The following is a 25,885-nucleotide window of genomic DNA, read 5'->3' as shown; positions in this document are numbered from 1 at the left end:
CTGTTTTCTTGATATTTATTTGTAATCCAAAACTGATAGCTGCTTTTGAAAAAAAGAGTTTACAATTTCTTGCATATCATCTGCAGAATGTGCTACCAGAGCACAGTCATTTGCAAAGAGCAGATCTCTTAATTTTGTGGTTACAGTTTTAGATTTCGTCATAAATCTGCGAAGATTGAATAAACCACCATCCATACGATATTGAATTGAGACTCCTCTATTTTCAGCTCAACCATTCATTTCATTTAGCATTGCAGCAACAAACAGCAAACAGAGTGGGTGCTAATACACAGCCCTGCTTTACTCCTGTTTGCACAACAAAGCTTCCTGATTTTTTACCTTCAGATATGACCTCTGCTTTCATTCCTTCGTGTAGATGTCTCACTAAATTTACAAATTTGGGTGGGCAGCCCAATTTGTCAAGATTTTCCACATTGCACACACACACACACACACACACACACACACACACACACACACACACACACACACACACACACACACACACACACACACACACACACATGTGCGCACGCACACACAAATGACAAATGGATAAGGAGCTGCCGTTAAACGGTAATGCCGGCTGGGTTCCTGTGCACTAAGTAGGAGCTATGGGCCATGCTAAGCAATCTCCTGGAGCCTAGCCAGGTGCTCGCAAGAGAACCGACTGCGATGCCAACTGTGGTGTGGGCACCCGAAGTCCCACCCGGACCCCAGTGGCTGATGGACTTTGTCACAGTCGGAGGCCTTTGCCACCCCAGTCAATGACCAGGTACTCATTTATACTCCTGAGTCGAGAGAGGCAATTGTGTGTAAGTTTCTTGCCCTAGGAAATTATGCCACAGCTCGCAATCACTGTGACATGAACTTACAACCCTTCAAGGTCCCAGATGTTTCCTTTCTCCAAATGCACTCTCTAACAAATTGAGCCACAGCACACGCACACACACACACACACACACACACACACACACACACACACACACACACACACACACAACTACATGCACATATGCTCGTAGCTCTGAAGCGAGTACAACACAGCTTCATTTACTAGTTAGTATGCTGGAGACAAAATCCAACAGTGCTCTTTATTACATAGTTAGAAGTCTTGAACTCCATTTATGTTACACTTTGAGAATTTTAGCTCTAAACTGATTATCCATGGCTTTGAGAGTCGTACCTCATCTTTCAGTTACTTCTTCTTCTTTTTGCCTCCTTTTTTCCCTTTCTTTCCACTCTTCTTTCCACTCTTCTTGCCTTTCTTCTTCTTGCTGTATGGTCCCAATTGATGACGCACGAGTATTCCTCGCCACCATGCCTGTAGCTATACACCAACCACAAGTTCACACTGAAACTTGTTGACATGGTAAGTGCATGGAGTTATTTGTAATAACAATTGGAGTTATTTCATCCATCGTGTTGTATTGGGACGGTGAGTTATGGCTCTATTACAACACAAGGCTTACCTTTATAGCTGCATTGGCCTCTAGTTGTTCTTGTTCGGCTCGACGCTTGGCTTTCTCGCATAGCATACGTTCGTCTACCACCACCTCCTCGTATTCAGTGTACTAGTCAACAAGAAAGTCTGAAACTAAAGATATATGATGCACGAACATGTGACTTGCCTGAACACATGTGATCGCTTACTCACTCATACGCACATTGATTCACATGCACACACATGCACACACACAGTGACACACACATGCACACACACACACACACACACACACACACACACACACACACACCATGCATACAACATCAACACAATGCAATGCAACACAATCAAACACCCCACATCACCGCAGCAGTCTACCATGTACTGTACAATTGCTAAACTTTAAATCATCAAAAAGCATGATTACAAACTATTTGCTAAATCAAATTCCCAGCTAAATCAAATCCCCAGCAAAATCAAATAAGTTATGTGACAATTAACTCATGCCTGATGGCTACATATCCCAATAGAAGACTAGAACGCAAACAAATTTGTAACAGCATGGCATCTTAAATGTTACCTTCTCCGTTAGTTCTTTGAGACGAGCCAGATCGCTGTCCTTTGCTGCCTAAATTCATAGCACATTTACACATACAGCGTACACGTTTACACACACAGTATACACATTTACACATACAATACACATTTACACACACAGTGTACACATTGACACATACAGTATACACATTTACACACACAGTAGTATACAGCAGGGCTTTGGTTATCTCACCCTCATGTATATCTAGACACTCACTTACCAGGTCCTCTCTTATTCAATAATTGCTGAGCATAGCAAGGCTTCTAATCCGGGTCGCACAACAGAAAGGGGCATGGTCCTATATGGCAATCCATCAAGCTCTTAATGTGTGTGTGTGTGTGTGTGTGTGTGTGTGTGTGTGTGTGTGTGTGTGTGTGTGTGTGCGTGTGTGTGTACGTGTACACATGAACCTCATTTCTCCTCCCTACCACCACATTTCATTATAAGACCTACTTCAAAAAATCATTTCCGTGTCTGACTACTGATCAGCATAGGAATGATTTGTGCAAGTGACCAAACGGCGATGACAAAACCTCATAAAGTTTCGTCGCCCCATCCTTTTGTATTGTAGCTAGGGATTGTGTGTATGTGACAACCAAGAAACACCTTCAGAAGCTGAATGCCGCCTACAGTCAACTATTCACAAGTCCCAGCCTTACTACAGTATGATCAATCCCTTACTACACTGTATCTAGCACTGTAAATAGTCAATGTTTGCCGATATCAATTTATATGTCAACAAATATACCATGCCACTGTCGTTACAATGGAACTGAGTGCATACTTATACTGTACATTTCAATTGTCTTGATCACGATCCGGAAATGATGACTATACCTACCAGGCTTAGATACGTAATCTAGATTACTAGGAAGTTCTTATAGTTCCATGACAGGGTTTCAACAAATATGTATTGTGTAGCTCGGGCGCGGCGTTTCAGTAGACGGTATAAAACTCCCTTGCAACGTGTTTCTCACCAACGCAAGGCGCCTACGGATACCATACAACTAGTTCACTTATCAAACTTGTCCTAGAGGGTCAAATAACCAAAACTTGAGCGACCTAAATGAATTACCTTCAAAGAGTCGAGCTGGTCTTGTTTCATTTGAACGTCCTTCTCGTGTTTATTCATCCAGTACTCAACTTGGCTGGACAAATCCTGTTACAAGATGATCAAGTGAATACACAAAACCTAGTCTACAGTCTTCCACCAACCAATTGGTAATGAAACAACAAACTAGTGATTGTAAGATAAACAAATAACACACAAACCAATAGTCCACTGTTGTCTATAAACATCGTGTCCTTGTCGTTCAATCATGCAAGTCTACAGCTATTATATGACCGCAAATTACCTCGTGGTGTTGCCTCAAGAAAACCTCGATTTCGGCATTTGCGTTTTCTTCCTCTTCTATTTCTCTTTTCAATCTCTACCGAGCATAAACATGACATGTTGATATCAATTGTGACAACTATATTAATGACAAAACAACTTGACTAGACACACAATACAACCTAAACGTCACTTACCTAAACGAACTCGATAAAGTAGTAAAAAACTCACCACATGTATTTTGAGCAAATTTGCAGCCACACTGTGAATCTACTGTCGAGACCGTAACGACATAACTTACAGTATTTTGCACTTTTTTATGGCATATGCCACTTTGTAAAACTACACTTGTAGTCCATCACAAATATATTTAATGACAAAAATAATTCTTGAAAAACTGTCATCTACATTGAATTCAATTACCACAAATCACATTTGAGATAAATTTTATACGCCGTTTACACTGGGAACAGTTCCTTGGAACAGTTCTGAGAATTGTTCTGGTGCCCGTTTACACTGCAGCCAGCTTTCCATTCTGATGGCTCGATGTCCTCGAACTCCCAGACCATTAGGAGAGAAAGACGTAACACACGCTTCTTGTTGTAGCCGTCATGTGATCGATTACATAACGCATGTTACTATGTCTCGAGTCACTGCTCTTCAAATATTACTTGTTCACCTTCAAGCAACCAAAAGGAAGCAACAGAGAGTTTCGAAAAAATGTTTCTGATTTCTAGTATAGCCAGCAGCCTCCATGTCTTTTGTAATCTTTTCATTGGGTTCTTTATGCCTATGACTAGACTCAACAAGCCGTTGGATCGCATCTCCCCCACAATTCAATCAGTTTCAGCATCTCATGATTGCTCCATGCTGCCATAGTGATATCCGGAAGAGGTTACACTGCACCTGGAACTATTCTGGGAAGGTTGCGGAACCTCTCTTCTTTGTTGAGTTCTGTTCTGGAACAGAACTGTTCTCGACTGCCAGTGTAAACGGGGGGGGGGGGGGGGGGATTAGAAGGTATGAGATAACACACATGATGGCACCACGGTTTACCTCAATGTCATCTTCCAGTTGTTTTTCGGATACACGGCATCTCTTTTGAGTGCTCAACACTGCCAATTCCGCATTTTTCTCGTCAAACCGAATTTCCATTGTCTTTCTTGCCTTCATCTCCTGCAGCTGGTCTTTCAGATGAGCAATACGCTCATTACATTTCTAGATTGCAAGACACACAAAAGTCCACACACAAAAAACATGCAAATGCTGTCGCAATCATACTTGAATTTCTTCCTCTTTTTGCTTTCGTACTTCGACGATTTTCTCTTGTAGCTCTTTGACCTGTTGTTGAGACTCACGCACACTACATTGTTGCAGCAATATGATCAACATAATGCCACAAATACTTACAGACAAATAGATGTAACTACAGAGTGTACAATACAAAAACTAAATACAAAGACGACAAGATGCACGTAGCCAAGGCCATACAAACCAATTACATTTCCTGATTCTCAAATTTGCCAATCAAGTTTCAAAATAAAAAATTGATGTGCACATGTACAATAATGTTGTGTGATTGGTGCCTACTGTATGCAGTTGGTACATATGTCTAATGTCTTAATTAAATAATTAATTTACTTTAGTACCGTTGTATCAATGTGTGGCGTTTCTCTTTCTCGTCTTTCTCCCGCTCTACGGCTTCTATTAAAGACGTAAACGATTGACTGCCTAACATCTCATCAAGAGTAGAACTCAAAATATTGTGAAGAAAAGCCCTAAAACATAATTAATTAACAACACAGAAAATAGTAGAACACACACACACACACACACACACACACACACACACACACACACACACACACACACACACACACACACACACACACACACACACACACACACACACACACACAAAGCAAGTGTGCAATTCGATTTCATGCATTTTATCCAACCTGTCTTGTTGCATCTTTAGCATATTGTCAATTTCTGTTGTGTCTTTTTCCTGTTTCATTGCCCTTGCCAACACTTTTGTGCTGCTCTTGAGTGCTCTGTTTAACTCAAATAGTTCCGCATTGATGTCAACTTGACTTCCATTTTCGCTTCCAACAGTTAACTAGACAACATACAGTTATTTGTATGACGTACTTGTTTGTACAATGCTCTAAAACTACACTACAACAAACCAACAGATAGACAAGCAAACGGACAAGTAGACGCATAGACACAATGATAAACAGAGAGACATACAAACATACAAACAGACACACAACTGTAGAGACATACAAACATACAAACAGACACACAACTGTAGAGACACACTGATACAAAAACACAGACAGACAGATACATAAACGTACAGACCCACTGACAAACAGAGAGACAAACAACCATACAAATAGACACACAACCATAGAGACACACGAACAAACAAAGACATACACACAGACTGATACATAAACGTATAGACCAGATACACTGATGAACAAAGGACAACAAATATACAAATAAAAACACAGCCATAGATTGAGACACATTGACAAACAAAAATCACACAGACACACAAATGTACTGGCCCAAACAAACAGTTAATTAACTGCTAGCAACTTCTAGATATAATTGTACGTGATAATTAAATGAAATACTTATCAGCCAAACGTACACACACACACACACACACACACACACACACACACACACACACACACACACACACACACACACACACACACACACACACACACACACAAACACACACTTCTTGATATGTCATATCCATGCGCCTCTGACCATCAATGATCTGCGTCAGTTCACTCGCCTATAAATCAATTAAACAACGAAGTTGCGACGACGACCACAAGATAACAAGTCGACGCAAAACAACTAACCGAATCCCGTCGATCTTGTATGTGCATGTCGAGAAAAGACGGAACGATGTTTCCCAAAACTTCCAACTGATCTAGACAGTGTTCAAAGACAGCCGCAACATACTGAGCTTCCAAAGGCGGCAGAGTGGTGGCGACGGGCTGAGGACGCGATCCAGTGGCCGCCGCCATGTTGTGTCGAGTCGCCACAGAAACGTGACGTCACGATTGCACTGCGCACACTCTGTTCGAGATCGACGTCACGAGGTCTGATTGCTCCGCATCGGTTCTAGACGGAGCTTTCTGACGTGTTGATGGAGATCAGTGATCTGTCTTAGTCAAATCTGAGCTAAATGCGATGACTTGCACGTAGTGCTTGAGGAGCTCCCTAGGATCTCTGTTTGTTCTTTACTAGAAACTGCTCTAGCTCAGTGCACTAGGCGCAGACTAACTAACTGTGTATTAACTTGCCTAGTTAATTTGTTTTTAAAAGGTTTATTTTTCTCTAATAATTATTAATTTATAATTTTATTAACCAATATTTTTGTTGTTTTTTATCTGTTTGTGTCTTTATTTGTTGGTTTCCTCTGGCTGTGTTGTTGTTTTAAATGGGCAATGACGATAGTTCCACGGATGTGAGTGCATGCTGCTGAAAAGGAGTCGCACATTGTACTTCTCTACACTTGATCAGAGCCTGTAATTCAATAAATCTTATTTATTATTTGTTTATGATCTGTAGACTCTCAGGGCAATGATGAGACCAAATCATACAATCAAGAAATGTGCTGCACATAAATGTTTGCAATACACTTGATCTCTGAGCCTCGAGCTAACAAATTTATTGCATTTTGTCAATAGCATTATGCTCTAGTTGGTCTTACACTGTAATGTCATTTATGTAAGGTTGCCTATTTAATTTTTGCCAATACAATGATTACTAATTAGGCTTAATTATGCTTCCTACTAACTCTGTGTACCTCGGGCCTGCTCTACCTCCCACACTCTTGCGTGCACTGTAGCTATAGACTACAAAAAATTGTTCTCTGCACAATTTAGTATACAGATCTTGCAAATCATACAAGGCCAGACAATATGTAGTAGCTGTAGAAACCCATAGATCTTTGCGTAGCCAGACCCTCTCGTGTCGTCATACTGGGCTTTCGGCGGCTGCAAGGAGGTATAGTAATAATATTTTCTCTCACACCCAACTACGGTACACTTAGGGGCAGACATAAAACTACACACTACATACATACACACCACTATCATCCATTCACTACAGTACATACAAAGAAAGAAAAACAGAAAGACAACAACAGTGCACGTGCAGGAAGCTTAGCCTAAATTAGAGCGGTACACAGATATTCGATCCCGTATAATCCGGTCGCATTTGCCAGTACGGCATGGTCGTGGCTCGAAGAGTGCACGAAATGATCGCAAGGTCGATTGCGAGACTTTCTCTTAGCGCAAGCTGTTCTAGCTCTAGCTATAGATCTTGCTTGTATGCATGTCTAGTACAGTCTTCAAAACAATGGATATTGGTGTGACAGGAAGTGTAGAATCACTGCTGTATGTTTCTCATAGGTTTGGTCTGTTCTTGGTTCTATCTGCGAGCTGCTCAGCGAAACAAGAAGGTATAGATCTAGCTAATGAAGCCTTGGTCAGAAACAACTAAGAAAAGAGTAGAGATTCGAAGAACGAACTAAAATAGTGGGCAGGTATATCCCAGCCAACTAGAACATCAGAGTAACCTGATGTGATGGAAAATGAAATCATGATAATAATTATAAAAAAATACTAAATAATAAACTTTTTGAGCCGTGCACGTGTCGCCCATTTATAGAAATTACTATCAGGCAGTGAATCAAATCTCAGCAGATTAATAATAAATTTTATTAATTAATTTTATTAATTTAAATGCACTGCCAACAAGATTGGAAGCTGTAAATTTGTAGTTTCCTGAATCAGTAAAAGCAACATCTTTTGTTTAGTTTTCTAAACGTTTTGTTTCCTAGGAGCGAATACAGACATGAATGGACTGAACGATAACGCTCAAATTGTTGATATTGACATGGTAAGGCAAGTGCCAGAGTGCACTGCGTTCTTGAACATTCAATTATTCTATTATGAGTACTTCTAGACATATTAGCTTATCATTTTATTCTCTGCACACAGTGACAGAAATATTTTTTAGAATTATTTGATTAATAAAAGATAATTAATTATTAATTAATATACTAAATGTGATTTGCATTACTTGTCACTGTGCAATGCAATGCAATGTAATTCAGGGGTGTAGGGAGCAGTTCAACTTTGGGGCTGATTCTCTGGTATCATTTCAACTGCCTTCTACACGGTTAAATTGTTTGAGACTACTGGCAAATATTGGTGTGTGTGTGTGTGTGTGTGTGTGTGTGTGTGTGTGTGTGTGTGCGTGTGTGTGTGTGTGTAGACTTTCCAAACGGGACAAATAACTAAAAAGAAAGTAAACACAAAGAAAATTAATAAAGAGAAAAGAAAACACAAGATCTAATCTTATTTTAAGATATAATGAGTCCCTCATTCAATTCTCCACATTGTCTTTGTTACTACATGAACGTATGCGATAGATATGTTACTGTTTAGAATACAAAACCGCTCAATGTCCGCTCAGCCACTGATGGTCACACTATACTTGGTGATCATAGTTATCTCGACCGTCCACGAATCCACTTTGCTGGCAAGTTCAGATCCGACGTGCACACGATCAACAACTGCTACGACAACTTCGCAACGGACCAGTTCCATGTCGTCGACGGTACGATCCTGGACCAAGAGCACGCCTTTTGGAATCCCACCGGAACGGGGGTCTTCAACTTCCACGACGTCAAGATAACGTCGGTGTGTGGCTGGAACAGGGAAATCGAGTGCTCGAGCGAAGACATTCTAGTGAAACGTCAAGTCGCCATTGACACCGTGCTGGGGGGTGGCAGTGCCAAGATGGTCAACTTAGACGTCGAATACCAAGACTCGTCTATACTCTACGGTCTCAAGGTCGGTATTAGCGTTCACGACCACGAGCACGGAGTTGAAAACAGGTATCCTATTGTGGTAGGCGACTTTGTGCCTGTCGGTCTTAAGAATATTTGGCCGAGTGCGTATCCTAGCTTTCAGGCGGGAGACGGCGCCGCCAAATCCGCGACTTATCAATCTCGTTTGGTGAACTTGGTGTGGAACAAAGAACGCTTGAAACTTTTCTACGGTTTGTCAAATGAAAAGCGGAAATACGGGATTTTGACCACCCTGGAAGACACCAAGGAACTCTCTATTGCATTCACGGTGTATGGATATAACAAGACGATCGGGAGCGAGTGTTTTTCGTACGGTCTTGTTGTCGGCTCGATTGGAGTGTCTGCAGACCCCGCAGCAAAGAACTACGGTGCGAGTCTTCAGTACGTTCGAGGTAGAGAATTGATCCCGCCGAGTAACACAAATGCACCAAAAGATTGGATGCTTGGCAGTGCCGAGATGCTAGTTCGAGATACGTGGCTTGCGATTGACTTTGGTAACTCGGTGAGGAGAAAGCTTGATTCCGAGACTAATGGTGTTGTGCTGGACACGACCAGAAATGGTGTGTTGTCTATAGTAGCCAAGACGGATAAAGGTGAAAACGTGGACTTGTTGACTAAACAGATCGACGACGACTGGTACCGCAGGACCGCTGGGATTATTGAAGTTAAACTGAACGACGACCAAACCGACCGGTTGATCAGTCTGGCAAACGTTGTAATCCAAGTCAAGTCTGGTAGTGAGGACGATGCGACCGTTTGGTTAAGCGAATCAGAGTACTATGTGAGGCCGCTAAAGGAAATCTTTAGGTTTATGAACCCGGGAGATAAAACAGATTACAAATTTTTTGTAACACATCGTGGGCTACCGGTCTCCAAACGAAAAGTCTCGTTTCAAGTCATTCCGTATCATACTCTGACGGTGTGCAGCACATTGAAAAAGGAAATTCGTGGGGCTCAAAAGAGATGCGATTGCACGTACGAGATGACCGACGATGAGAAAGCGAGAGCATCCAAAGGACTGACTGTTGCACCTCTGCAGGTTACGACGGACACAGACGGTGAGATCACGGTCACATTAACTGCCGACGATCCCGGCAATGTGAGGACACACGTCGACGGTATGGTCTACTTCATTCGCTACAGTCTTCCCGGAGTGGACTTCACCGACTACGAGAGAGAAGCAGCCAAACTGATTTTCCGCGTTTTTGACCGATTCGAGTGGCAAGGAAAAGGAAAACCCGAACCGACGTGGTTTGGACAGGACGGAGTGGGCGCCATACTCAAACGGTACGAGAATCTTACACCTTCGATGAGGCACATTCTAAGCCTAGGGAATTATGACAGCGTCGTCGATCACATCCACAAAAAGCACATCCTGGAATCGATGCGTGCTAGCGAACTGGAACCCGGATACATGCCTGTTACCCGTGATCTGTCGAAATCGAAAAGAGAGATGATCCTGCATTGGCTCGATCAGGATAAACCAAAAAAGGGACGGAGAGATCGCTTTAGTCTGGAAGAGCTCAAATATCAGCTGCAGCTTGCTCTTCAAGTCGAGTTCTATACAATCCCGACGTATGTCTATGCTCTGTATTCCATCAAGGAAGGTGCCAATCAGGAAATTGCTGCATTGATCGGCCGTGTCATTGTCGACGAAATGGCTCATCTTGCCATCGTGTCTAACATACTCAACGCCATCGACGGGACACCACGACTATTTGATCGCAGATTTATTCCGGTGTACCCGAGCAGGCTGCCCGGTGGAGTAGAACACGACTTGGTGTTGAGACTCGCTCCACTCAGTATTCAACTTGTAAGAGACGTTTTCATGGTGATCGAGACGCCACGCCAGTCGGCGATAGACTCCGATCCAGACGACATTCATAACGACACGATTGGCTGCTTTTACCAACGAATCCGTAACAACCTGATTCTACTCGAAGCAGAGGCTCAAAAGAGACCGGAGAACTCGCCTTACGTGCACACCATATTTACTGGTAATCATTCAAGGCAGGTCGATTACATTGCGAAACCGGTCTATAACCTAACGGACGCGCTCAAAGGGATTGACACGATTGTGACACAAGGGGAAGGATCGTCACAGTTAAATCCTACAGATAAGAGCGAAGATTTGGCTCATTATTACAAGTTTGCTGAAATAGTTCACGGTCATCAACTGTTCAAGAAAGCAAACGGCAATTGGGATTACGTAGGTAAGAGAATTCGAGCAATTAATGTCAGTCAGTACTGTATAAGAGACATACATGTAGTCATGCAGACCAGAGACTAGCCTCGACCTCCCAGATCGATCTTAATTAGCGGTACACGGGTCTGGGAGACCAAGGCTAATGTACGGCCATTTGTTTTGCACTATACTTCGAATGAGACATTTTGTTTACCTCATGCATGTACGAATTAATTAAGCAAGTTTCTAACTGCATACCTTATCGTCCCTCCCTTCACAGTCTACCTCTGATTGCCAACTCGATCATCTGGTGCATGTGATTGACTTTGGCTAGAACAGAGCTAGGCTGTCACGCTAAACAAAGATAAATTGTCAACAAACTAGTACTGATATTTATTCGCATTTTACCTTTCCCTAGGAGCCAAAGTTCCGTTCGATGCCAACGGAGTGTGGCCGTTCCCGACCAACCCGAAGGTTACCGACTACCCGAAGGGAAGTCGAGCTCGCATGCTCGCCGAGGACTTCAGCCGTCTGTACCTACAGACAGTCTTAGAACTGGATAAGACATTCAACGGTACGCCGAATCACATCAAGAAAGCGCTGTCCAACATGTTCTTGATGAGGATGAAAGCGAGAGAAATGGCGAAGACGCCGATCGAACCAGGAGGACGTCTGCACGCAGGACCAACGTTTGAGCATCCTCTTCATTTGACACCGTCGGATACTTTCTACGGTTATTGAGAGGGCGTCTACGTGACCTAGTGGAGGACAATGCGCGGATTTTAGCTGCATGCATGTGTTGTAGTGTGATTCTTGCAGATACCGTGCGACCGTGCACGTTTGCTGCTTAGCTGCATGTATTGTAGGCTTGATTTGTACGTTAGTTAGATGGTTTGCTGTTTTGCTGTTTGCAGAAGCGAGACGTATTGCAGTCCGCCACATCACAATTAATGCAGTCACATTGAATCAAATAGTCTCTTGATATTAATTAGTTTGTATCACAAATGTAAATGTAGACGTACAGCACGTGATCCACGTTGGCCATGTCGTCTGCTTGACGAGCACGTGCACGTGTCTCGATATATGAGTGTACCGCTCGCCAATCCGATCCCCCAGCCTCCAACGAATTTGTAATTAGAGTGTCATGCAAAAACAAACGTGCTTGAACCGACTCGTTACACGAAATATCGTAAATTTGTTCTGACGCAACTGATAAAATCTTTAAGTGGAGGAGGTGACTGCTAACTGGTTTACATAATAATTTCGCTGGGCGGGCATTTCCTCAATAGTGCGCTAAAGCCCGCTACGAAAACTCAGCACACACAGTGCACCCACGCATAACTGGCCAATCCTGCTGCGTGGCATAGAGGGCGTTCCGTAGGTCGCACGTGACTGTAATGAATACCATCATGATCCGCACAAATTAAGTTACACGCCTCCGTAATTTATGCGCATGTACAACCGTGTACGGCAGAGATAGAATTTGCGGCTTCTGATTGGATAAAATAGTGGGAGGTGCTCGACTCTGATTGGTTCACGCCAACGTCATGCTCACGTGCACATGGCTGAGTAAGCCTATTACTTTCGTACGTGGGCTGATTTCTGAGGAAAGACGATGTCTTCTAGTGCTTGGAGGAAGCGTCGTGCACTCAAGACTAGAGCCGCATTTGCGCGATCCAAACGGAGGATTGTCGTTGAGGCAGCAGAAGAGAGACCACCCGCAGAAGACTCTGACAACATACGTGAAGATTCACCCACTCTTCTCGTACAATCTGAGGAGGCGCTGTCTGAAGTCTCTCTAGCTTTTCGTTCCGCTTCCCCACCTATGGAAGAGCCGTCCGAACCGCCTACGCCGTTGGAGGAACCTGTCGAACCTCCCACGTCCGAAGACAAACAACTCCACCAGAACTTGGATGACTGGGCTGTATCGTTGGAGCGTTACGACAAGATCATGCTTTCACTGTGGTTAGTTGAGTGTTTTCGGAGAGAATTCAGCCAAGGGGTAATGTCAGCAATGAAGAAAGTGGCGGATCTTATTCACGTGGGAGAGAGGACTGTGGGAAGATGGAGATCAGACTTCATGACTAACCATGGACAGCTTTCTGAAGACAGCAGGGGCAAGTACGAGCGTGTCTCGATCCTGAACGACGAAGAGTTCAGGAAAAACGCGACTTCATGGGCAAGAGCTAACGCGTGTGTAAAGGGTAAGCCCAACATGACAGTTGCCGACTTCTGTCAATATGTAAACGAGCAGCTGTTACCCAGTCTTACATTGTCTCCAGGATTTCCTAGAAAGATTTCATTAGAAACAGCTAGAAAGGTACTTTACGACTTAGGCTTCGAACGGGTTGATAGTGGAAAGAAGGGTGTGTACATCGATGGACACGAGAGAGATGATGTTGTCCTTGCAAGACAAGCATTCTTAGAGAAACTAAAGAAATTAGAGTCTGAGCACCTACCTCCTCCTGATGCAAGTGATGTGTCACCAGGTGAACAACTTGTTAAGCTAGGAAATCCAGCTGCTTCGAAACACCTTGTAGTTATATGCCACGATGAGTCTACTTTTCAATCAAACGATGACCAGACCTCTGCTTGGCTACAAGAAGACCAACAGGTGATAAGACCCAAATCACGATGCTCTGGTCAAATGGTTAGTGATTTTGTGGATGAATATTGTGGCTTTCTTAGACTCACTGACCTTGAATTTCAAACAGCCAAACAGTCACAACCTACCATTAAACAGGAAGCTAGGGTTATTTTAGAATACGGGGAGAGGCGGGATGGCTATTGGACGAATGACAAATTTTTTGAACAAGTTAAGAGTGCGGTAGCTATTGCAAACATAAAGTACCCACAGGAAAAGTATTCAATTCTGTGGTTGTTTGACCAAAGCTCAAATCACACAACTAAATCTAGTGATGCTTTGGTCGCCAACAGAATGAATGTCAACCCAGGAGGTGGGCAACCTAAAATGCACGACACTGTATATGAAGATGACAACCGGTTCGTGGGTCAGAGGTTAGTAATGGATGATGGAACTCCTAAAGGGCTTAAGTTGGCATTAGAGGAAAGGGGATTTGATACTAGGGGAAAGACCAGAAAAGATTTGATAATGAAACTAGAAACATACTCCGATTTTTCTAATGAACTGTCTATTGTAGAACATTACATGAAAGAGCATGGCCACCACTGCATGTTTCTACCCAAATTCCATTGTGAATTGAATCCTATAGAACGAGTGTGGGGGCAGGCAAAGCGTTATACTAGAGCATACTGTAATTATTCTATAGTTGGGCTGAGAAAAACTCTGACACCAGCATTAGATTCTGTAAGTGTTGACATGATTAGAAAGTATTTTAGAAAAGCAAGACATTACATTAGGGCATACAGAGATGGCAAAGTAGCAGGACATGAACTCGAGGAAGCCGTCAAGCAATACAGGTCTCACAGAAGAGTCAAGAGGAACAAGTAACCTTGATGTTATTTTATACATATGGTTGTTTTGTTTGGTTATATTTATAAAAAGTTGTAGATTTGTTGGACAGTTTATGTTTGTAGTACAACATATATCCATTGAGCTTTTGAAACATTATTATGTCTGCTTGTTTACGAAACTTTAGTGGTGTGGATTTCGAGTACAGAACGGTAATAGCCAAATTTGTCTTAACAGATTTGTAGCACAGTGTTCGGTGTACGTCTACAAGAAAGCTGGAGGCATGTGATCGTTGTCACGTGGAAGTATGGCGTTTCAAGCACAACCCCTTTTGGGACCCTTCTTCCAACATTCCACAGAAACAAAGTGAAATATACAGATTTTGTCTAACAGAAATCTTCACGTTGCCGTAATGTATCCTCAGAGGAGAAACCGAGGCTGTACGTACCAAACTCGAGACGGAATGGCGATAAACTCGCGTACAAGTTCGTTGAGTCAATCCGTTTGACGAACTAAAGGTAGTTTAACTAATCTCCGTGCGTGGCAGCTGCTCAACTATTAGCAAAGAATCATACATATTTTCAGCGTTATTCGACAGAGGACATTTGAATTTCGCGCGATAGCTGAGGCGGTGTCAGATTGGCCACGCATGCGTGGGTGCACTATGTAGGAGAAGTACTGGCTATCTCAACAGGTTGTGGGAGCAATGGTCAACAGAAAGCCCATCATACGGTACAGTACCTGCTGTATGGCAATCTCCGACACCATACCATAGTATGCTATAGAGGTGCTAAATTAGCTAGAGCCCTATGGAGCTAATACTGGAGCCAGACTGAGGCTTTCCAAGCCAAAAGCTCCTAGATCTATCTAAGCAGTTTGTACCTATTGTATTTGGTTTTTTTGTAGAGTCTGCTTGCTGATATTGGTGACGGCGAGCTGTCAGTCTGCAGAGAAAGAAAGACATGGGAAGACTCGAAAGATAGCAGGACCAGGAGTTCTAGGTGAGCTTACTGCATGCATTCAAATTCCTCACACGTAAGTAGATCACCAAATGCTCAGCCTACATATACACGTCTCTAGTTCAAATTTGATCATGATCCAGCACGTCACCTCTATCTGAATCCGTCGCTGCGGCGGCTACAGATCGAGACTAGACCAGCTATACAGAGTCGTATTACCGACTGTAATGCATCGCTTAGCGGCTTTTTTGTCTCTAGCTAACTCTTCCACACAACTCTACAAGGTGCACATGCCGGGCATAGCAGCAGAGGTCGCGACCGCAGCAACGTTGTTTGCATGACAGGATATCCGTCTCCAGATCCGGCAGTTTTTAGAGGAGTTCACAGACCTGCATCAAACGTTTGCGACGTCGTCGTGACAACAACTTCACGACGTGAGGCTTATGACTGAGGCGAACCACCAAGCTCTCCCATTACAGCAAATTTCAGTGGCGTAGGAAGATGTTCACGAGCGGGGGAGGGTGTAATCACGAGCCAGACCGTAAACATCCAGATTTGCAGGCACAGAAAATTTCAATTCCTACACTGAGCGAGGGGGGCTAAGCCCGCCATTCCCCCGCTTCCTACGACGGTGAATTTGTTGTTGTAACTGTCGATTCGCTAGTAACATTGCATCGGCGTTGCTAGTCTCTAGTTCATTAATAATTTATTGCTATTGCAGATGCGATCAAGATGTCCAGACAAGGTCTAGACGATGATGTTGAACATCACAATTGGAAGATGACGGTACAAGCATGTTTACATGCAGTTACACTTACATCACAGCCCGCAGATTTCTGATTACAAACTAGAGTAAAGTAATCCTAAAACACAATTTTGGCAACCCACAATCAATGATGGACATCGTGGCACTTCTAGTAAGGAGAAATGTGAAAAAAGTGTTGTCTACAGTTTCAAATGTGTATAGCCCATTGCATGTCATTGCCATAATATACATGCACGACAGACCATTGTAATCTCAAACAAAACATGGAAACTTTCTGTTATAACATTGATAGCCATGTCTTCTACTAGGAGACAGTGAACTCCTACTCTCCATCGTCTGAGGGATGGTTTAGCTCGTGGTTGTGGGGTTCTTCTTCGACTACAAAGTCTTCAGATTCAGTGAGTCGTCGCTGTTTCGTTATCGAGTATTTGCTATATATATTGAACGCAGTCTGATTGTTCTATAGGATGCTGATATCCCTGAAAGAGTCGAACAAGTCTTGAGACTCGACAATGTAACCAGTCAATGTTACCTCGACAGGCCACGTATTCACTTTGCGGGACAATTCCGAGCAGACGTATCGACTATCAACAACTGCTACGACAACTTCGCAACTGACGATTTTAAAATCGTCGACGGGACCATCACAGACGACGAACATGCCTTCTGGAACCCGACAGGCACGGGAGTGTTCAATTTCCACAATGTTGCCATTACGTCTGTGTGTCCACAAAACGGTTCCTGCACAACCGACGACCCTCTAGTTTCGCGTCGAGTCACTATTGACACCGTACTATCGGGCGGTAGCGGTAAGCTTGTCGATTTGGACGTCGAATATCAGTTTTCCTCTCTGCTGTACGGTCTGAAATTTGGAATTAGCGAGCACGACCACGAGGGCGGAATTGCAAACAAGCAGGCTATCCTTGTGGGACACTATCATCCTGTTGGGTTCAAAGGAATATGGAGCAGTGTCACTAATCTTCACGGAGACAAAGCTATGTCTGCGACGTACCAATCAATTCTTCAAAATCTGACTTGGAACGACCAGCGACTAAACTTATTCTATTCGTCTGGTTCCGACCAGGACACGCATGGCTTTTTGAGAAGACTAAGAGAGTTGTCGCCATTAGCCCTATCCATCTCCTTCACCGTGTATGGATACGATGACGAAGCTGCGACTGACTGTTTCACATACGGATACGTCGTCGGTACAATTGGTGTCTCGGGAGACCCCAGTGAGACACCAATTCAGTACGTGCGCGGCAGACAACTCGACCCTCTTCCATCTTCTACAATTACAAACACTCTTCTAACTAGAGCTGAGTTTGTACTCAGAGATACGAGAAAGGCTTTAATTATCGACTTTGGGAATTCCCTGAAAAGATATAAGAATGAAACGACCAAGCAAATTCATCTAGATACGAACGTCATGGGTAAGCGGTTATGTATGACATTAAGAAACGGGCACGAACTGGGAAGGGTCAATCTCACCGATGAGTGGTACGTCAGGACAGCCGGGGTCGTTGAAGTAGACTTGACACACGACACCGGCGGGTACGACGGTCTGCGCACGAGTCCATTGCAAGTTGTTAATTGCAGCGATTCGTCGATCGTTTTCTTGAGTGAATCGTATTACCATGTGAGACCGATGGGCGACGTCTTTAGTATCATGGATCCAGGAGAAAAAATATCACAGAAATTTTTTGTTACTCACATGGGATACCCGGTGGCTAATCACAAGATCTCGTTCGCAGTGGCTCCGTATCATGAACAAACAATGTGTAGCCAGTTAGATCCGGACGAACGTGGATCACAGTCGAGATGCAGTTGCAGCTACACCATGACAGCCAATGAGAAAACTAGAGCGTCACACGGACTGATGGTGAATGAGCAGACCAATTGGACTGTCTACACAGACACAAATGGGGAGGTCAGCATCACGCTAACAGCTGGAGATCCCGGGAAAGTCAGGAAATATGTTGACGGTTTGGTCTATTTGGTGAGCTACCTTCCAAACACATCGTTCGATGGCCGATCCTATCACGATGCCCCTCTTGTTGTTCGAGTTTTTGACACATTTACTTGGGAAGGAGAACCAACGTGGTACGGAAAGAATGGCGTTCGATCCATATTGCAACAGTACGACAATCTCTACCCCACAATGAGGCATATTCTCAGTATGAGCGATTACGACAGTGTTATCGATGGCGTCAACATTCAACACTTGAATTCCTCCTTGAGAGCAGAGAGGACAGCACCCGGTCACATGCCGGTCACCAGAGATTTATCCAAAGACAAAAGAAACATGATCCTTCAATGGCTTGATCAACCATTTCCTCCTAAAAAAGGACGCAAAGAAAAATGCACTCTCGAAGAACTGAGGAAAGAACTGCAACTCGCTCTTCAGGTGGAGTTCTACACCATACCTCCATACGCGTACGCCCTCTACTCCATCAAAGAAGGTGCAAATCAGGAAATTGCCAAATTGATTTCACGAATCGTTGTCGAAGAAATGGGACATCTCGCGATTGTAGCCAACATACTCAATGCCATTGGAGGAGATCCACGAATTTTTGACCAAAACTTCATTCCCGTTTTTCCAAGCAGGCTTCCAGGAGGCATAGAACCAAACCTTGTACTACGACTGGCTCCCTTAAGTCTCGACCTCGTCAGAAACGTGTTCATGAAGATAGAAACTCCGACCCAATCGACAATAGAATCTGATGATAGCATTCACAATGACACGATTGGTTCCTTCTACGCCAGGATTCGCAGAGACATGGAGCGACTCGAAAGAGAAAGCAACAAGAAGAATACGACCATCTTTACTGGTAATCGTACGAGGCAAGTGGATTTCATGGCTTCTCCGGTAACGAACTTGGAAGAGGCACTGGAAGGCATTCGTCTCATTGTCGAACAAGGAGAAGGAACATCACAGATGAATCCGACCGACGAGTACAAAGAACTGGCTCATTACTACAAATTTGCTGAGATAGTTCACGGTCGCCAACTGTTCAAGCAACCCGACGGGAACTGGGAGTACGCAGGTAAGCCGGCACTTAAAATATCACGCAGTAAGAATGATAGGTAGTCAACTTTGTCCGAACCCGTCAGTACCGAGTCTCTGCATTTGCTCAGTGTGCCTGCAACTAAATGCCTGCATGTCATCTCCTCAGTCTTAATTCTCATCCATAACAATCACGTAGCGCAATACTTATCTATAGAATTTTTCACAGGACCTATTATTCCATTCGATCTCAACGGAGTGTGGCCATTGCCCGAGAACCCAAAGTTGACCGACTACCCCTCCGGATCCCGTGCTCGAATGTTGGCTGAAGATTTCTGTCGTCTGTATTTGCAAACACTGCACGAACTGCAGAACGCTTTCGACGGTAATCCTCAACTGTTACCGACTGCAGTAGCCAACATGTTCCTGCTGAAAATAAAGGCTAGAGAGATGGTACAAACACAAGTTCAACCAGGACTTAACGCTGGGCCAACGTTTGAGAATCCTCTCCGCGTAGGGAGAGACCAAACAAAACAAGTTTAAGGAGTAAAAATCAACCGTCAAGCGCTCAAGACGGTTGCAACTTGTCTAGCAGAAGTTGGTACGACAAATAATTGCAGTTGACAGTAGACGCATGCTGGCAGATACTCGTCGCTTGTAGTATCTATAGGCAGAAAAATTATTTGTGAATTGTGAATGGAATTGGTATTGGCATTGCGCACTAAATCATTATTTTTATTTTTAATTAAATTCACGTGCATGTGCATGCACACCAAGCGTAAAGCAAAACAACAAACTTCTCTACCCTTTCTTTTCATGCACCTAGAGCGGCTACCTTAGGCGAGATGCATGGGTATGTAGATATCAACAGAATGCGCAGTTACAGAGTAACATAATCTGCGCTACATGTGCCCCTCTAACCTTCTCCGTGGACTCGAGGCAACCCAATGAAAGCAAGGATGCATGAGCTATACGTATGCTGTAGCTCAGTCTCAACCTCATTATAATTATCCTAGGGCGCGTTCGATTGGGCTCTTCCAGTCTCTTCCAGAAGAGGCTCCATGTGCAAACCCTTCCTCCAACTTCTACAGCTCTGCCGCTATGGTCGGAAGAGCCAACTCTACCAACTCTGCTGCTTAGAAGAGCACGTCCCTCTTCCAACCTCTTCCAGGGGCGCGTTTCTTTCACCTAATCCAGCTAATCCAGATTAGATGGATTACTAATCCAGATTAGTCGGATTAGGTAGACGGATGAGAGACGGAGCGAAGCTAAGAAACGTCTTGGATGAGATGAGCACGCGCACTGAGTTTGCCTCGCTAAGATGGATATGCCGTGTAGAAAAGAGTCTCGACCTGTCAGCGTTCTGACTACTTCCTCACTGCTTATGTTGAGAATGGCTTCTCTGCTAAATCAACCGGCCATTTCCGCGTGCAATCAACAACTGAGCATGCGCAAAGCTCATCTAATCAGTTTAATAATAATAATAATAATAACAATAATAATAATAATAATAATAATAATAATAATAATAATAATAATAATAATAATATAGCGACAATGGCTACCACTCCATGGTTTGGGGGTTCAAAGCCCAGTGACGACAGTAAATTGTGAAACTTGTCTGTCTTTCTTTCTCATGTTTCTCTAGCTTTATCCATGAGACTATGACTCGTTTCAGTCGTTGGGGAGTTTCTGTGGTCTGGCGAACGGTCCGTTGACGATGACGTCCAGTGCTTTCCTGGTGGTCGTTGATATCCACTAGGCGTGCTGTATCGAGTACGCGGTCACCGTAATGCCTGCAATCTATATCGAATTGGCTAGTCATTGATCGCCGTATGGACTGCACGGAAACATGTACCCTGCCGGGCTCACCTGCCGGGTTGATGGGCGCCCATATGGGGGTAAAGACCCCACTTGCCCATTATGGAGGGGCATAACGACACATATATTTTGTTTCATACCACTACAGGTACAGTGCTATAGGCCAGACAAGATACATACACTAATTCGTGTATCGGCTGAATTAGCTGGATGAGCTGGATTAGCTAATCCAGCACCTCCAAGGAGATGAAAGAAATGTACGCAAGTAGTGTAGCCTGTCCCCCCTTTTTGATTGTCATCGGCGGGAATCAACAAGGGGAGGGGCTGGCTGTTCGAGACTACATGTTTAGGTAGCACTGGAAAAAAGTTGGAAGAGGAGCGTACTCTTCCAGACTCTTCCGGAAGAGACTGAAAGCCCAATCAAACGCGTCCCTAAATTTGTTCTAACGCGTCTGATAAAGTCCTTAGGAAGACGAAAGGCTAGTTCACAATATGCGACGGACAGCAATTCGTTCCGTTTCGTCAAACCACTTCAAAGGCGCCGCTCGAGACGTACGACGGATGGATTGCTTGACGGAGCGTTGACGGACGGACAGAATGGATTCTATTTTGTTCGGAAGTTGACGGACAGCAACAGGAAATGATTAAATACTGTTACTCAATCAGGGAAGCGCAAAAACGAGGATGACGTAATCATGCAGCGCGGGAATGGTAATTAGCGGAACGAAACGTACACGTATAGACTTTTTCTGCGGGCGTGGCACTAAAGACGTCATCGCGGCTTACGGAACACTTAGGTGCTACTTTGATGTCTTAGCGTTTGTTAATTAACCGCGTGAGTTTGTAGCGAAAGCGACCAGTTTTCTTTTCGAACTTTTAGTATAGTAGCACGTATAGCGATGTATTCAATCAGGTAAGGCCTCATTAGGACCCACCTCTTGTGTTTTTTGCGTGTTTTGCAGTGATGAACGACTTCTTTCTGTCCTCTGTGGTGACGCTTCCGCGTCATTTTGAGTGATGATGTAACATTGAGACCCTAGAGACGTGAACTGTGGCAACAAACTTGCGTGCGTAGAATAGATGATATTCGGGGGGGACGAGCTTCTAGAGCATGCGCAATCTCGAGGGTAATACGCACCTTTCGCCGATCTCGCTGTACATAAAGTCGACGTTTCTGGGTCTGCTTCTGAACCGTAGATCATCTTGCCGTTGACTAGGCTTTGTAAGTATGTTCACTACTTACCATTTCGTGCACATTGTGAGAGACTTTGCCTGCGTAGAGACGCGTACGAAGCCATTTCTTGAGTACGGCTTCTCAAGGGTAAGAGACTGCATTTCAAGCTGAAGTCGCCTGATTCACATTCTGAACAGATACACGTGGAGTGGAAAGACAGACTACTCATTGCTTAGCGATGGAAGTTTTGTCAGGTGAAGATTTTGTGGTAGGGGAACTCATTCGGGATAACCGAACGTGACGCACTGTCACTGTCTGTGTGGCTGAAACTAGGACTACTTTTCCCTCATCTAGCGAACTACTTGAACTGTGGAACTGTGAAACTATGTATCTTGTCGAACTAGAGTCAGCAAAAGTTTGTCTAGCCTATCCAACTCTTCATGGAAGGCGGTGAGCTCATGAGCTTACACATCACTTGATGTGCATTGGCCTGATTCTTTGTTTGCTATACAGAGAAATTGTCTTGGCTGCTTTCAGTCGAACTCCACACTGTATCAAGTACATTTCTCTACACAAAACCTGTGTAAGACTTGATTTTATCATGAGAATGCCTTTCCTTGCCACCCAGACTCTGCAGATGCAAGGTCTTGCTCGAGAACTCTAATCTTGTTTTGAAGTTCCACTATTTCATTTGCTTGATGTTCAATTATCGGATGTAAACCATCAGCTTCAGCGCCTCGGTGACATTTTTGACAACTAACATCTTCAATTTTGAGATCACTACTACAGTAACACACGTCTTGATCAACTGCAGATGAGGTAGAACAGCCTCTTCTTTCTGATTTAGACATTACAGCTAAGGAATAGTGCGTATGTGTTGTGTTACTTTAGACATAACTGTTGCTGGGACTAGTAGACTGGCAGTGCTAATTGTAAACAGACTACAGAGTACGTGTACTGTACTCTGATCCGCGTCAGTGTACTTATCGAGTGCAAGTTATCACAGTAAGAACTTCGACTTGGCCAATCACATATATACAGAAGCAAGATAGACTGCCCAGAAACAACGCGGAACGCCTACATGTCTGGTTACCCAAATGGGTTCCCAGGTGGCATGATTTCACTCGCCAAAACTAATCCATCTCTAGACAATGAGTAGTCTGTGCTTCCACTCCACGTGTATCTGTTCAGAATGTGAATCAGACGCCTTCAGCTCGAACAGCAGTCTCTTACACTCGAGAAGCAGTACTCAAGAAATGGCTTCGTACGCGTCTCTACGCAGACAAAGTCTCTCACAAGATGCACGAAATGGTAAGTAGTGAACTTACTTACAAAGCCTAGTCAACGGCAAGATGATCTACGGTTCAGAAGCAGACCCGGAAACGTGGACTTCGTGTACAGCAAGATCGGCGAAAGGTGCGTTAACGTTACCCTCGAGATTGCGCATGCTCTAGAAGCTCCGCCCCCGAATATCGTCTATATACGATATCGATGATACGTGTTCTGTGTGGTACGCACTTACCAAACGGTTTGGTTTGTACGTCCTGAATACTTCCTAGAAAGTGCCGCTTTTCTAGTCGTTTAGAGAACGACTGACGTGAAGAGGAAGTCTTTAGACAAGTCTTGTGGTAGTGACAGGTAAGAAGGGAATGCATGATTTCATCTTGAGGTCCGGCACACACTGCCCGATGTGACGGGTGCTGTCCGTCACGATCCGTCACGGTACGTCTCCGTCGCATACTTTTTAGGAACCAGACTAAAGCGATTGCTAATTGGTTAAGCGATTGCTAATTGGTTACTTCCACTAGGCGGGTATTCCCTAAGTAGTGCGCTAGCGCCCGCTACGAAAACTGAGCACATAGAGGTACTGGTTATCAGTATCGCAACACGTTGTGAGAGCAATGGTCTATAGAAAGCCCATCACACGGTACAGTACCTGCTGCATGGCAATCTCCGATACCATACAATACTACAACACTGAGGCATTCCAAGCCGGTAACTCCTAGATCTACCTAGACAGTTTGTACCTACTGTATTTTTTGTAGAGTCTGCTTGCTTATATTGGTGACGGCGAGCTGTCAGTTCGCAGAAAAGGAAATACAACATCGGAAGCCTTCAATGATGTTGACACCACCAGGGGCTGTAGGTGAGCTGACTGCATGCATGCACTCAGATTCCTCACGCGTAACTAGAACACCAAAAGCTCATGCAGTCCTTCACGTAGCTAGGTCAATGCTCATTTAATCTAGAATGTCACCATGCGCTCCAGCACGTCACCACTAATGGAGTCCGTGCAATCGGTAGCTACTGCTAGACTAAGACAGAGACTAATACAGAGTCATATTCCGGACTGTACTGCACCGGTTCGTATAGAGTAGTGGCTTTTGGTCTAAGCCCTTGCACAACTATGGTGCTCATACCGGGCATAGCAGCAGAAGTTGCGACCGCAACATTATTTGCATGACAAGACATCCGTCTCAGAAGTGCACACGAACGGTTTCTGTACAACAACATCACGATGTTGTGTCTGGTGATGCTCGCAACTGAGGCAAACTACCAAGTTTTCCGTATGTGACTTAGCAGGTGCGGATCCAGGATTCTGAAAGGGATAGGGCCCGACCACGCCCACAGCAAACCACACTGATCCTTTCCGTCAAGTTTTGTAAAAAACGTTGATAATTTTTATATTTAGTGAAAAGTTACAAGATAAAAACAATGCATCTATACTATACAGAATCGATCAATGATCATCCTGCATGTCAGCAACACTAGATAAATGTATAAATGTACTGTCCTTTGAAATTTCAGTTTGACTTCTTATCAGCAAATGGCAACGGGGGAGGACTCCAGCCCGTTGGGCCATCTCCCTGGATTCGCCACTGGTTGGTGTTAGTAATACGATTAATTCTCAGTAAATCTGTGGTAACTGTCTATTAGCATTCCATCGGCGTTGTAATAGTTATAGTCTCTACTTCATTTATTGCTATTACAGATGCGATCAAGATGTCAAGACAAGGTCTAGACGATGATGTCGAACATCACGATTGGAAGATAAAGGTCTAAGCATGTTTACATCGCAGCCTGCAAATTTCTCATTACAAAATAGAGTTAAAGTAATCCTAAAACACAACTCTGGCAACTCACGATTAATGATGAACATCCTGGCACTTCTAGTAAGAGGAAATCTGAAAAAGTGTTGTCTACAGTTTCAAATGTGTATAGCCCATTGCATGTCATTGCCATAA

At 43.9% G+C, this 25,885-nt stretch overlaps 4 protein-coding genes across 4 annotated transcripts; 3 read left to right on the top strand and 1 right to left on the bottom strand.

The window, feature by feature from the left end:
* Nucleotides 1-1,048: 1,048 nt before the first annotated feature.
* LOC134196890 (dynein regulatory complex protein 9-like) lies at nt 1,049-6,459 on the bottom strand. Its single transcript, XM_062666108.1, has 11 exons — nt 6,270-6,459; nt 6,140-6,199; nt 5,337-5,497; nt 5,028-5,156; nt 4,660-4,741; nt 4,435-4,596; nt 3,401-3,475; nt 3,121-3,204; nt 2,028-2,075; nt 1,473-1,574; nt 1,049-1,330 (listed from the first exon to the last, which is right to left on the bottom strand). Exons 1-11 carry the CDS (start codon nt 6,435-6,437, stop codon nt 1,199-1,201), a joined length of 1,203 nt encoding a protein of 400 aa, XP_062522092.1. The 5' UTR covers nt 6,438-6,459; the 3' UTR covers nt 1,049-1,198.
* Nucleotides 6,460-7,564: 1,105 nt separating this feature from the next.
* Nucleotides 7,565-12,471, top strand: LOC134196799 (uncharacterized). The gene is made up of 5 exons (XM_062666019.1): nt 7,565-7,686; nt 7,830-7,879; nt 8,261-8,319; nt 8,871-11,508; nt 11,899-12,471. The coding sequence occupies exons 1-5, from the start codon at nt 7,649-7,651 to the stop codon at nt 12,219-12,221; spliced, it is 3,108 nt and encodes a 1,035-aa protein (XP_062522003.1). The 5' UTR covers nt 7,565-7,648; the 3' UTR covers nt 12,222-12,471.
* Nucleotides 12,472-13,066: 595 nt separating this feature from the next.
* Nucleotides 13,067-15,481, top strand: LOC134196889 (uncharacterized). Its single transcript, XM_062666106.1, has one exon. It carries the CDS (start codon nt 13,096-13,098, stop codon nt 14,950-14,952), a length of 1,857 nt encoding a protein of 618 aa, XP_062522090.1. The 5' UTR covers nt 13,067-13,095; the 3' UTR covers nt 14,953-15,481.
* Nucleotides 15,482-15,485: 4 nt separating this feature from the next.
* On the top strand, nt 15,486-20,359 carry LOC134196888 (uncharacterized). The gene is made up of 6 exons (XM_062666105.1): nt 15,486-15,645; nt 15,820-15,914; nt 16,594-16,658; nt 16,947-17,036; nt 17,105-19,685; nt 19,875-20,359. The coding sequence occupies exons 1-6, from the start codon at nt 15,620-15,622 to the stop codon at nt 20,186-20,188; spliced, it is 3,171 nt and encodes a 1,056-aa protein (XP_062522089.1). The 5' UTR covers nt 15,486-15,619; the 3' UTR covers nt 20,189-20,359.
* The last annotated feature ends 5,526 nt before the right edge of the window (nt 20,360-25,885 follow it).

This window comes from Corticium candelabrum, chromosome 21, assembly GCF_963422355.1.
Source record: "Corticium candelabrum chromosome 21, ooCorCand1.1, whole genome shotgun sequence".
Taxonomy (NCBI): Eukaryota; Metazoa; Porifera; class Homoscleromorpha; order Homosclerophorida; family Plakinidae; genus Corticium; species Corticium candelabrum.
Note: the sequence above shows the minus strand (reverse complement) of the source record. Positions and strands in the feature narration are given on the sequence as shown.

Excerpts from the sequence above, each read along its gene's own strand:
- LOC134196890 (XM_062666108.1), bottom strand. The coding sequence starts at position 6,437 with ATGGCGGCGGCCACTGGATCGCGTCCTCAGCCCGTCGCCACCACTCTG. Across the intron at positions 5,498-6,139 it reads TGGATATGACATATCAAGAA|TTAACTGTTGGAAGCGAAAA; the intron begins GTGTGTGTTTGT and ends TATGTTGTCTAG. Across the intron at positions 3,205-3,400 it reads TCTTGAGGCAACACCACGAG|GATTTGTCCAGCCAAGTTGA; the intron begins GTAATTTGCGGT and ends ATCTTGTAACAG.
- LOC134196799 (XM_062666019.1), top strand. The coding sequence starts at position 7,649 with ATGGTCGTGGCTCGAAGAGTGCACGAAATGATCGCAAG. Across the intron at positions 7,687-7,829 it reads GTGCACGAAATGATCGCAAG|GTTTGGTCTGTTCTTGGTTC; the intron begins GTCGATTGCGAG and ends TGTTTCTCATAG. Across the intron at positions 8,320-8,870 it reads AAATTGTTGATATTGACATG|AATACAAAACCGCTCAATGT; the intron begins GTAAGGCAAGTG and ends GTTACTGTTTAG.
- LOC134196889 (XM_062666106.1), top strand. The coding sequence starts at position 13,096 with ATGTCTTCTAGTGCTTGGAGGAAGCGTCGTGCACTCAAGACTAGAGCC.
- LOC134196888 (XM_062666105.1), top strand. The coding sequence starts at position 15,620 with ATGGTCAACAGAAAGCCCATCATACG. Across the intron at positions 16,659-16,946 it reads ATCACAATTGGAAGATGACG|GAGACAGTGAACTCCTACTC; the intron begins GTACAAGCATGT and ends GTCTTCTACTAG. Across the intron at positions 17,037-17,104 it reads CTACAAAGTCTTCAGATTCA|GATGCTGATATCCCTGAAAG; the intron begins GTGAGTCGTCGC and ends ATTGTTCTATAG.